Source organism: Camelus ferus, chromosome 14, assembly GCF_009834535.1.
Source record: "Camelus ferus isolate YT-003-E chromosome 14, BCGSAC_Cfer_1.0, whole genome shotgun sequence".
NCBI lineage: Eukaryota > Metazoa > Chordata > Mammalia > Artiodactyla > Camelidae > Camelus > Camelus ferus.
Window position 1 is genome coordinate 27111405 of NC_045709.1, and position 13116 is coordinate 27124520.

Consider the following 13116-nt stretch of genomic DNA (forward strand, 5'->3'; position numbering starts at 1 on the left):
GACGGGCCACGTGGGTCCGTGCGGTGCTCTCCTGGGAGGGCGTGGGCCGTGTCTGTGGGGCGCAGGGCACGGTCGTTGTCTGTGAAGGGTCCGTCTGTTCCGCCTGGAGTTTGTCTCGACTTCTAAAGAGGTGATTAGGAAGTAACCTCTTACTTAAACCCATTCTTTTCTAAACATTTTGTATCAGTTCTTAATTTTTTTAGTTGAATTATAGTCACTTTACAACGTTGTGTCCATTTCTGGTGGTCGGCATGAGGTTTCAGTCACACATACACACATATTCATTTTCATACTCTTTTTCACGATAGGCTGTTACAAGATGTTGAATAGGGTTCCCTGTGCTGCGCAGTAGGACCTTGCTGTCTGTCTGTTTTATGTGTAGTAGTTTTTGTGTCTGCAAATCTCGAACTCCCAGTTTATCCCTTTGTACTCTCTGTCCCCCCGGTGACCAGAAGTTTGTTTTCTATGTCCCTGAGTCTGTTTCTGTTTTGTAAAGAAGTTCATTTGTCTTTTTTTTTTTTTTAATTCCACATATGAGCGATCTCATATGGTATTTTTCTTTCTCTTTCTGGCTCACTTCACTTAGAATGATGACCTCCAAGTCCATCCATGTTGCTGCAAATGGCAATATTTTAGTCTTTTCTATGGCCAAGTAGTATTCCATTTTAAATAAATACTGTATCTCCTTTATCCAGTCATCTGTCAGGGGACACTTAGGTGCTTCCACGTCTGGGCTGTTGTAAATAGTGCTGCTGTGAACATTGGGGTGCAGGTGTCTTTTCAAATTAGAGTTCCCTTTGGATGTGTGCCCAGGAGTAGGATCGCTGGATCATGTGGTAAGTCCATTTGTAGTTTTTTAAAGAATCCCCATACTGTTTTCCACAGTGGATGCATAAATCCATTCTTAAATGTCTTCAGGAAGCCCTGCCCAGCTTTTGGTGCCCGGGAATGTGTTGAGGCCAGTTAGCACTCACAATCCAACCTTCTTTTACCGCAAGGAATGTTGTCTTCATGCTGAGTTCATCATTTCCCCCTTTTTCAAGCCTGCTGCGGTTTGAGAAGCTCTCGTTAGGTGGCTGCACTTGGCCTCTTCCTCGCCGGGGAAGAGGGAGGGGTGAGGTGGGGTGATGATCAAGGATGTCCCAGCAGTGCCCCGTGTCACCGTCTGGACAGGGCTGGGTGCCCTCCATCCCCGGGCATGAAGGCCTCCCACCAGGAGGCAGCAGCAGGTGCCCCCTCCCAGCCCTGCGTGCGACAGCTGGCTGTCCTGGGCCCCCCAGGAGGCGATGGGGGCCATGGTTGCCAACCTTCCAGCTCCTGCGCCTCTCCCGAGGGGCCTTTGAAAATCCCAGATCCAGGGCCTCTCCCAGCCGATGAGCGTGTAAGAATGTCTAGGTTAGGTTCTGCCAAGGCTGAGACTCAAGTTTTGAATGACACAGAGACGTTGCGGCATCTGGGCTGAGGGGGCGCACGGTAGCTTAACCTGGCCGGCGGGGGCGCTGTCTGCACTTCCCCGGGGAGGTGCGGCCATCAGCCACCTCTATCTTACTTCATATTATTTTGTAGTAAGTAAACTTTATAAAGACGGTTCTGTAACTTAGCATCTTCCACTTTTCATCGTTACTGAAATTTTTATCAAGCCTAGGTCGTCTGGCTGTAAATCGCCCTCATTGGCAATGGAGGAATTTAAATGCTGATGTGCGCTTCGGGGCAGCGCTGTGCGTGAACCCGCGGGAACGGAGGCTCTGTGCCCGGGGCCCAGCTAGCTGGCAGCATCCTGCCCCGGGGAGCCCCAGGCCCCACGCGCGGGGCGTGGGGGAAGCGCCCAGCCGCGCTAGAGAGCTGTTAACGCTCAATGGCCCAGAGTCACCCCCGACCAAAGGGAAAAACCAGTTCTGCTCCTGTTCTGCTCCTGTCCAGTGAAAGCAAGTTTGCTGTTTTTCCGGGAGCTGTTTGCCCTTGTGTCTGTGCGTCCATGGCTGTTTACTTGCTGCTGGAAGATGAGTTGTGGGTGGTGTCGTTCACGGGTGTCATTCTGAGCCCGTGGCCGCCGACGTGCCCGGGGAGCCCGGCTGCAGCCACACAGACCAGCGGCGGGGGTGGGAGGCCCAGGCGTCCCCGGCCGCCCCCTCAGGTCTGCCTTGCTCACAGCAGAACGAGCGGTTACGCGTATCTGTCACTGGAGGTGCGCGGAGCAGGGATGCGGCCCCGAGGTGCCAGTCACGGCAGCAGCGTGCGCTTCTCCGTACACGAAGAAACGATGTGTTTGCACTACCTATTCAGACGGGCGCTACATACACCCCTTTTGGTAGTTTCCCCGTGGCCCAGGAGGAATCCACGGCAGGAGAATAAGGTCCCCACTTTCTGAAGCGGGAATAGGCTTGTGGGCTCTGGCCGAGACCCGACTCCGGCAGGGACAGTGGCTGTCACACCCACGTGGCAGAGAGTTGGCTTGGGGGAAGGCAGGTGGTTTTCAGGCGTCTGGACGGCTTGCCTGGGGTCCTTCCTGAGGACCCAGGCCGTGCCCCTGAGACGCCCGCTGTGGGCGGGGGGTCTGCCTGCTCCGGGACAGAACTCGGCTCTCAGCTCGACTCCGCTGCCAGATCCTGCATCCAGAGGCCAGGTGCCCGCGCGGACGAGGTGTTTCCTTCCCCCAAGAAAGGAGCCAGCGTCCTGCATCAGGGAGATGTCGTGGTGGGGGGCAGGAACAGGTTCCCCTTTTTCATTTAGTTCTTGCTTTTTTTCCTTTATTTTTTTCCTGTGATGACAGGCAAGCACGTCACAACGCTGACTGTTATTTGTTTTAATGGAGGTGTTGGGGATGGGACGCAGGACCTCGTGCACGCTAAGCGCTCGCCCCACCACACGCACTTCTGCTACATCTCCAAATTACTGCATTAGCATTAAATGTGGAAACCAGAGAATAGCTCAGGGTCCTGAAGGTACGCCTTTTTAGCTACACTCGTAAGTACGGTTCCCAGTCAGTGACATCATAGAGGGGCTTTGAATTGCATTTGGCATAATTTCAGACTTCCGGGAAATGCTTATTTCAACTTCAATAATAAAAACAAAAAGGCATCAAATTACTAAACAAAAAGAACCCAGGAGCACTCTTAACTATTTAATTGAAGAAAAGAATTGTTTACTTTAAATAATACAGAACAACAGGATATTTGGGAACGGATATATTTTGAATAAATTGTTATTCTCCGTTTTCTTCGCTTTATAGGAAAACAATATTTAGTTTTGAGAACTTCCTACGTACACAATATAAACATTTTTATAATGTACAGAAATGCATATTTTTTACACCAGTATAAAAATCATAAATATAATAATGTGTTAAATCTGAGGAAAGAATCACAACCTTCATAGACTATTTGTGATTTTAATGCAAGTTTTATCAATTGGCCACAATATTCTTACTGTTTCGAAGGGCAGAAACACAGTGCTTACAGTTACGTGCTCAGATGGCCCCAGGAAGAGAAGGGGTTTGGACTTTTTTTTGAATTGCAGGACTTCCCTTCTGTTAAGGTTGGAAGAGTAACACTGGAGGATATACTTAGTAGTAATCAGGTTTATTCAGCAGTTTTGTGTCATACATGAAACACCGAACAGAAGAGTGAGGAAAACTAACTCCAAAAGTGTGTGGCGGCTTCGTAGCTGGCGTTGTGACTTGCCTCCTCGTTCTCAGTAGGGTCTACAATGGGACGGTGCGCTTGTAAGCAGACGAGGCGTCCTGAAGGCAGTAAGCTTGCTGGGAACGTTCCAGGCGGCATCCGTTAGTCTCAGGTGTAACATGCACATGGAAGTTTATGTTATCATTTTCAGACTTACCCCTCCCTCTCCTCACTGTCTTCCTCAAGTCCTGGGTGGCACAGCCTCTGCCACCGCCCCTCACCTCTGTTGTTCCTCTGAGATGCAGCCATGTCCAGAGGAGTGAACGTGGCCGTGTTCCAGGAAACCTTTATTTGCAGAAGCAGATTTGGCCATGCTTCGCTGACCTCCCTCTTAGAGTGCCCCTCTCGTGTGAGGTAAGAAGGGTTTTCTTTTCTCTGGAGCCTCAGACCGCCCTAAAGTTTTGTGCGCCTTTAGAAGAGTTGATTCCACTTTACTTCCTGGAAGAAATGGCATAAACCGCGTGGGTTCTTATTTCAGTTTAACTCAACGAGTCTTCAGGAAGGACCTCGCAGGCACCTGCAGATGCTGGGTCTGATGTGGCCCAGCCCCCGGACAGCAGGGGAGACGGACGCATGAAGCCAGCATCCATAGTCTGCAGGTTTGATGTCTTGGGGTAGTTTATGAATGGCTGATGGTACCATGTCAGGGTCGGAACTTCAGGGCCCAAGTGGAAGTTAGACCTCCTCTCACTGCTCCCCCAGGCCCTCCAGTCTTTTGTTTGCTGAAACAGACAGAGAGGGCCTCCAGTGCAGCCGAGAGGAAAGTTCTGGGAGAAGTTAAGGACCGTCCTTGCCTGCTGACCGGCTCTGAGGCACCGGTGCTGCTTCACCCAGAAAAGGTCTGACCTCTTAAACATTAAGAGAAGGCTCCACCAGCAGATTCGGGGCACTTTTGATCCTGGCCGTTACCGTCACAGGTGCTGGGGGAAACCCTCGCCACAGAAGGTGGCGTATCGGATGCACACGTCAGGCTTTTTAGTAACAAGTGGAAAAGAGACAAAGACTTAAGTGTTACGGCATGAAATCGGTGCGCCCTGTGCAGCTGGAGTTAACGCAGGCTGCTGCGAGTGGAACTTTGGTGACACGGAGGGAATCTGAGGTCTGGTAGCTGACAGTCTGGGACCCTTGACTGCCATAGTCTTTGGTGGTTAAAACAAGGTCTTACGTGAAGGATTAATCAAGAGCTAACGAAGGAGAGATGCCTTTTATTAACCCAGCGTCAGAGGAAAACTTGGCCGTCTCATCCTGTTTCATGTTGTGTCATTAACATCAAGTTGCAACGTGCTGTTAGGGAATTTCTTTAATCACACGCATTCGGGATGAGATGAGCTTAACCATCAGTGGAAACGATGAGCTCGTTTGCAGGAAGGCTCTAGACCTGCACAAGCAGCCGCGGCCACAGCGCTCGCCGTGCCCTCTTGTCCTGGGGGTCTGCTCTTCCACGCTTTCCTTTTAAGGTTTTTTTTTTTGTTTTTTTTTTTTCCTATTTTAAAAGAAGGCTTCAAGTGACCGTTTTTCTTAGAATCCCTGGCTAGTTTGTTATCACGCCCAGCCTTACTTTTTTTTTTTTTTTTTTTTTGGTACATTCTGAGAGTGTTTTTTGCTTTTAGTAAAGTTGGGAGATACTGAATTATCAGGTTTACTTTTCTAGGAATTTCTCGTGTAACTGAAAAGTTTATTTTCTCCTCTAATTCTATGTTTAACAAAAAGTCTAAATGGACTTGAAGGGCGTGTTTGGGCTCACAGAGGGTTTATTTCTTTTTTTCATCAGAGTTGCTACTAGAAATGCAATTTTTAATGTTAAGAACTATATTATTGCATTTTGTCATGCGAGTCGGTGTCTGCACTGCTCCTCATGCAGATATGCCTGAAAATATGAAGTCTTTGTACCTACTGTGTGGGTTTGGATTCTGTTTGGTGCAGCATTGCTCACCAAAGGCCTGGGAGGCCCCGTTCCCTTCCGCTGTGCCGCGCCCCAGTCCCACGTGAGCCCACACGAGACTCGGTCTGCATCCAAACCCAGATTCTCATGAGAAATCATAAAAAAGTCATGAGTCAGAACGCACATCCAGAATGCTGCTCGAGTCTGTTTACCAGAGTACATTTACCTGATTTATTTCTAAAATCTTCTGGATCCATTGCTCACTGTGTTTTCCACTAACGTGTTTGAAATCCTGGAGGCCAGCTCAGCAGTGGTGTGACATGTCTGTGTTCTGACGTCAGTGCCGCCTGTGGCACTGCAGCTTTCCCATTTGTCTTCAGGACAATTTTAGTGGTTTTTTAGTGGTTGGTTTGTTTTTTCTTTGTTTGTTTGTTTGTTTGTTTCTTTCTTTCTTTTTTGTAAAATAGAGCAAATTGGAGGAGGGACCTTTTGCCGGCAACACTCGTGCTCGTTTGCATTCTGATTCCTCCTTTAAATAGGAAGGAAAGGGGTGAAATTAATGCTGGTCCCCAGGGGGTTATGATCCCTGGCCCATATGGACGTCATTTGTCAATGAGAGCGTGAAAAGAAAAGGTGGGGAGCGGCCAGGCTGCGTGACGTGTCACATGGAACAACTTCGGTCCTTTTACTGATAGTGCTTTCCTTTCTAATCAGTGACTGTATGGATAGGCGTCTCTGTGCCTGGCCATCCTTACACGGCAGCGTCTAAGCTGCGGAATGTTAGTGTGCAGTTATATGGCATTCGAGGTGTATCAGCGAGTTTGCTTTCAGAGGCGTCCCTCCAGGAGCAGGATCAGACCCGGCGTGCAGTTCCGCAGCCACAAGAGCAGCGCACGGTTCTGGCCGCATCTCTTCTCTGCGTTGCCGCGGCGCCTCCTCAGTTCAGAGAGTGTCTCCCATCTAACTGGTGTTCACTGGACAGATCGCAGAATGAATGATTTGTTCTTTGTCTCTAGTAGAATTAACCTAGATAATGAAATAAATAAAAATTTGCTGGAAATCTCTCCATTCAGAAGCGTAAGTATTTCCAGGTGAAGGTACCAGGCTAGAATGTTAGGCTTTTTGCCCCCTAGTTGGCGGAACCATTTTCAGGGGGAGGGATGGTTTAACTTACTTTGAAAGTAAATAAAGAAAAGGCAAACGTGTGCTCCCATTCCTAGCTCCTAGCTCCTGCCTTCATCCCCTTGTCCTGGGACACGGGTGCGGGATGCAGGATGCAGAATGCAGGGAGAGGAGTGAGGTGTGGTTCCCAGGTGGCCAGCCCCGCTTTGCTGCCGGGATGCCCGCCTGACCGCGGGGAGCCTGCTTGCTCGGGGCAGGCGAGCCCTGTAGCCCGGGCATCTTCCCGAGCGGCTCCCCTGCGCCTTTCCTGCAGCTGGTCCCCTCCTGGCGGTCCTCGCTCAGGGATCTTGCCGAGGCACGTGTGGGAGGATCTCCGAGTGAGCCAGGGCTGAGCCCCGGGGATTTCAGTGGCAGGTGACTGAAGTTCCCAGGCCCCGGAGGAGGCTTGCAGGTCTTGGCGTCCTCTGCATCCACGGTGTGTTGTTGTGTTGACGCCAGGGCCCATCTGCACATTTGAAGATGTGCTGGAAGCCCGGCGCTCCTCGTGCCCAGACGTCTGTCTCTGAGCTGGTGGCCGCCTTCTTGCTGGTCTCCTGGGCCTTAGCCTGTGACGTCACGTGTGTGTGTGTGTGTGCACGTGCCCGCGTGTGTGGGGTCGGCCTCCTTCCCCAGTCATCCATGGCTCCCCCAGCCCACGTGTCAGAGCATGTCCCTGCCCCTTCCCCTCCCCGGAGCCCTGGGGCGGCTCGGCCCACCACTCAGCATCTTAGGGAATGACGTTCCTCCCTGTCCCAATGTCGGATTGCATCCCTGGGTTGCCAGCAGCCCGCACTTCTCCTGGGCCCCTGGAGGAGCTTTGTTCTCCCTCTCCTGGTAACTGCGGCCGGGCAGCCTTCGGAAGACAGGTGTTTTCAGAGCGTGGGGCACACCTGAGAGCGTGGCCTTCCTGCCCTGCCAGGAGATCGGTTGTCCTGTGACTCCCGTGCCGGCGGGAACATTGTCCCCATCCGCGCCCACGTGCCTCGCGGAGACCCCGCCCCAGCGCAGAATTGAAAATGATGCTGGAAGCTCAGTGTGCAGATAAACACATGACTCAGTGATTTCCTCGCCTTTTAGCTGCGTTTTCTTTCATAACACTCGTGCCCAGAGGTGAAGGTTTTCACAGTTGTGTTGAACTTCAAAAAAATTAAATTACACATTCGACTTGGTCAGAGTTGATGACGTTCTCATGATAGGAGTCACTTCATAGCAATAAAGCGTCCTTAGAAACAGAGTGAACATGTCCCTGAATTTGCAGAGGGTAAAGAGAAGGAAGTTTTCAGCTATAAGTAACCCTCGTTTATATGACTGTGCATTTGAGTTTGAAGGATTAAAGAACTCACTTGCTTAGCTGTTTTCAAGGTAATGGGGTTTGGGGTTAACACGAGACAATTTAGGCGCATTCAGCTAAACGTCAGTGTAAAAATGAAGTCAACAGAAATCTTCCTGCAAGTGGACTCGTGGGGTCTTGACTGCCTCTGGGGGTGAGGGGCGCTTCTCATGAACAGGACTGCGTGACAAAATGCGCTCATCTGGGGCGAGGCGCCCGTCCAGTGGATTTTAGCAAATGCTCATATTTAAGGGACGAAAACCTGCAGGCTCTCGCCGCAGTCTCTTAGGACCAGAAACCACAGGAGTGAATAAAGTAGCTGGAGACACATCTTTTCCTTCAGAGAAATGTTGGGGCCCTGCTCTCCAGTAAGTGTCATTGGCTGAACAGTTAAATGAAACATTTTAAAGGACATCAGCCTTTTGAAAAATAATAGAAGTGGCACTGCCTCAAAGTGTCACACATAGGGGACTTTTGAAAAAAGTCATGGGAAGATACTGTCTTTGTGTTGTACGCTGACAGCGCGTGTCTGTGAGGCTCCTGTTCTGGGGGGCACTGCCCGACTGCAGAGCAGGCAGGGGCTCACCCTCGGCCTGGGGACCCGCTGGAAATTTCTGTCTGGCGGGATTAGTCCTCTGAGCTCAAGATGAACAGAAAAGCAATAGATCCACAAAGAATGTAAATCCAGGACGTGGTGGGAGCCTAGAGTCAGAATTCTAAGTGATTTTAAAGGCGTTTTCAGAGATGCAGGTTGAGTGACTCCAACTGCAAGGGAAGACAGCATTCCTGTTTACGACGGGGCGTGGCCCCCCGGGCGCGCATGCCACTGAGTAGTCACCAGCATGAGGAGCGACCAACAGCTTGGCATTTTTGTTAAAAAGCCAAAAAGCTTTAAAAACAAAAACAAAAACGGGAAAAAAAAGGGCAGCATGCTATGAAATATTGATGTCTCCAGTTGCTATGTCCCATAAAAGAGGAATAGACACATAGATTAAAAACATGCTGAAAACATTGCGAATTAGGAAGAAGTTAAGGAAGTTGGATCCTTCAGCCCCGAATGAGGGAAATGGCTGGTTCTGGTGGGGGTCCCAGCACATGTGCAGCCAGTTCAGCTCAAGGGGGCCCGTGGGCGGAGGGAGACGGCACAGAACAGGAGCTTCTGAAACCGTGCGTCACCTTAGGCACAGGGTAGATTATCTGGTGGGAAGGGTTTTCCGAGGGCAGAAGCGTGGCCATGATTACTTCGTCCACGTTCGGACCGTAACACACGTTTGCATCGTCAGTGTGATTGACAGCACGCTGTGACACGTGTCCTGGTTTTCGTCCTCCCTGAAGCCCTGACAGGAAGGCAGTGGTCCCTCCCTCTCTGTCCCCACGAAGAGCCCAGACCCAGGCGGTCGGGGGCTGTCGCCAGGTCGCCCGGCTCCCCCCCTAAGGGTCGGGTCAGAATTGTGAGCAGTTTTCTTGCGCTGAAAACAGGACCCCTCTTCACGGGCCTTGCGACTCGCCGTGAGCCTAGTCGCTCTGCCTCTTGGGAAACTGGCTGGGAATTCACCCGTTGAGCTCATTTCGGGAAAACGGAGTGAGTAAGAGTTTGCGTCCCAAAGGGGTCATTTCCTGAAAGTGACGGGGCCGGGGAAGAGGGGCCTCGTCTGTGTGTGCACGGCCGTCCCACTGACGCTTCTCTCTCCTCTTTCAGAGTGAAGATCTGTCTGGCTCTGTCCCCACGACATCACACGTCAGAGAAAAACGTTAAAAGAGGACACTCAGCGTTTTTTTTTTTTTGTTTTTTGTTTTTTTTTTAATCCAAAGCTGCTTACTGTTTTCTTTGGGATCTGAGCAATTACCACGTGTGGAAGCATCTGCCACTGTCAGGCGTGGAGCCACCTGCCTCTCTCCCGTGTTCCCGCAGGGGGCGTTCCTCCTCGTGCTGTTCCTGTTGTGTTTTGTTTCGTTTTTTGATGAAATTAGCGGAAGAAGTGGTTCACAAGAAAATTGGATGTCTTCACGAGCCTTTTCAGTGGTGGCTGGTGTCTTGAGTTCTTCTTTACTTTCGTCCGGGCAGAGCAGGTCTCCCCTCAGCATGCTGGGAGCCTCTACCCACAGGCACTAACATGGTGAAATCTGGAATTTACTGGCATCCGCTCAAAACTACCACCGTCCTACCTCAGTTCCAGGTGAAGCCGATCGGCGTGGTCGGGGCCGGCGGGGCCTCACGCCCCTCTGCTGGGTCCCCAGTGGCCCTCGGCTCATCCGGCTGGTCCCGTACGCGGCTGCTCGTGGACTCCAGTCCAGGTACCTACGTGCTCACTCACAGACAGAGCCCAGTGTGGGACTGACGTTTCTCCGCGGAGATGAAATTTGAGATTGGACTTTGAAGATGGATTAATAAATAATAATTATTATATGTAACTGAAGCAAACCTACTTTTGGAAATCATCAACTCTGTTGGGTAGTGGGGGGTGGGAGGGGAGGGTCTGGGACAGGGGTCAATATCTCTTTTTACCTTTAACAGACTTGTTTAATCTTCTCCATGTAGACGTTTCTGTAGGTACTTCAAATTGCAAAAGCCTTTGATCCTATTTACAGCTCAAATGTCTCTGCTATCCTTAATCTTGAACTTGTATTTCTCTAACCAAAAATTCACATAGGCATGTGGGTGGTTCAAGGGTGGTTAAGGATTTGGCTGATTTTTTAAAAAAATGTATTGTATTTACTGTGATGCTGTCACGTCAGCCGGCAAGGCTACCCTGAACAACAACAACAGAACACCAAAAACAAAGACAAAAAGGAAAGAAACGGACGAAGGAGGCATTAATAGCCCCTGTGTTATTAATAGACGACGAAGAAGAAAAACAATCGCACAGGACACGTTACTTGTCACAAAAACTCCCGACAGGGCTGCCCTTGTTTTGTGTGTTTTCAGTGTTCTGAGAAATATCAGTATTGTGACAGTTCTTGGCAGGTGTCACTGAAAACTGCTGACCTCGACCAGCAGAATGTCACCTGATCTCACTGCTCCCTTGCCACTGGAGGGGAGGGGCATGTAGAGCCTCCCCCCCCACCCCCGGGGGTGCGTCCCCAGTGCCTCTTCTCTGAGAGTCCTATAGAGGTTACACGAATTCATTGGAGATTTGAGGTGGGTTTTTTTGGAGAAAAATATATATAAATATATAGATATATATCACTATAGAATAATGCATTAATAAAATGAGGCTTTTCTAGAGGAAGACCAAAAAATTCAATGTCTTAAAAATATATTTAATCGCAATGCAAAAGTCTTCCTCCCATGCTGAACTTTTAGAACAGAGGATTGTATTGCAAGACAAAGTTGAATGTAAAGTGACTCCCCTGACTGTTTTTAAGGTTTTCCTTCTCTGGAATCAGACAGCCCAGACGTGCACAGGAGACCACACACAACATTAGTTGGAAGGTCATTCTTCAGTGTGTAACATACAAAGACTTTATTGAAATGTATAAAATGTCCTAAAGTTTTGGTTTAGTTTTGGGACTAAGGATGGATGGGTGGTCCTTGCTACGAAACTCCCCCCAGGAGGTGGGACTGAGCTGAGCGCAGCCTCTGCCTTGTAGTTAAGTAGCTTCCCCGTCCTCAGTGTAGCCGAGCCGCCACCCCAGTGGTTCGCGTTCCTCCTGCAACTTAAAACAAGCGAAGTAAGAAGTTGACACTATACTAAATTTCCTTCTATCCTGTACATTTCAAAAAGGCATATGCAATATTTACATTTTTAATTTAGTTTACAGAATGGAACCAAAATGTATAAATGTTATGTTTGTTAAAACTTCACGATGTATATTGGGTCTTTGTACATTTTGCCTGACTTACCTTAAATTTAAAATATTTTTTGCTATATAAACTTTAATAGTTATTAAACAGTGTTTTCTTTTGGGGTACGTATTGTTTCTGGATATCAAGATGTTAAATATATTTCTTGCTATTGTGACATGACAGCAGACTCTCGCTCTGTCTTCCCGCGCCCTCGCGGTACACACGGGCCGCTGTGGCGCCGCCGGAGGCGGGACTCGGCGGGACTGCGGTGGCGTGGTGTGCGTAGTCTGTTCCCATCACGGATGCCCCCCTTAACAGCCACACGCAGTACAATAAAGTACATTATTTATGAAGCGAAGGAAGCCTGGGGGCTGCTTTTTCCTGTGTGGATGATGAATTTGACGTCAAGCCCACTCTTTCAGTGCTTTGGATTAAAGAGGTAAATATTTGGCTCCTTAAAGACGCTTGGTCCCGTCTTAAAGGTTTTATTCTGAAACTAGAAAATATCCCCAAATCACAAAATTTGCCAGAAGGGGCTGTGTTCAGAAAACAAAACCAGAACCATGTCATTCACTTTCCAGATGTAGGAGTGCTGTGAGCGTGCTGGGGCTGTACGGAGCATTCCAGACCTGGGCAGGTCTTAATTCCTCCCTCCCTCCTAGCAGCCTCCGGTGGTGGGAGTCGCCAGCCCGACCTACAGGTGAGGAGACGGAGGCACAGGGGGCGCCAGGACTCGTGAGGGGCGTGTAGCTTGGGCGCGCAGAGCCGGGAAGCGGGCCGCTGCAGCACAGCCCCAGCACCTGGGCGCCTGGGCACCGCCTGCTGCCTCCGGGATGCAGAGGACCGGGCCACGCAGACATCAGGTCCTCAGAGCCGGGAGGTACCACTCAGGAGGCAGAAAATACGACAATTGTTGTCTTGATTTATCAAGGACAGTTTTACCTCCTGTTAGAAATAATTTTTCTCTCCATCCGCCTTACCCTCACATTACGGCCATGCAATGACACGGGTGTCATCTCTTTTGAACAAATAAACCCAGCAATATGGGAGATGATTTTTAAATGATGGCTTTTAAATCACAAGACTGGCAAGCTCTGTGTGGTGTTTGGGACCTCATAAGTGGCATGTGGCTGTCAGTGCCCAGACGGACCGTCCTCCCGTTAGGCGCTGAGGAGGAGGTATGATCTGCAAGGTTCAGTGTCCCTGAGATCCGTTAACTACTGATGAAGGGCTGTCCAGGGGAGCCGTGTGAGGCAGGAACCCGCGAACATGTTTG

General features: G+C 49.9%; 1 protein-coding gene across 1 annotated transcript in view; it reads left to right on the forward strand.

Annotated features, from left to right (window-relative positions):
- Positions 1-12198, forward strand: part of IRS2 (insulin receptor substrate 2) — a 30826-nt gene extending 18628 nt beyond the window's left edge. Inside the window, exon 2 of the mRNA XM_032496670.1 lies at positions 9753-12198. Coding sequence (XP_032352561.1) covers positions 9753-9757 — 5 coding nt within the window. The 3' untranslated portion in view covers positions 9758-12198. The remainder of the gene's footprint in view (positions 1-9752) is intronic.
- The last annotated feature ends 918 nt before the right edge of the window (positions 12199-13116 follow it).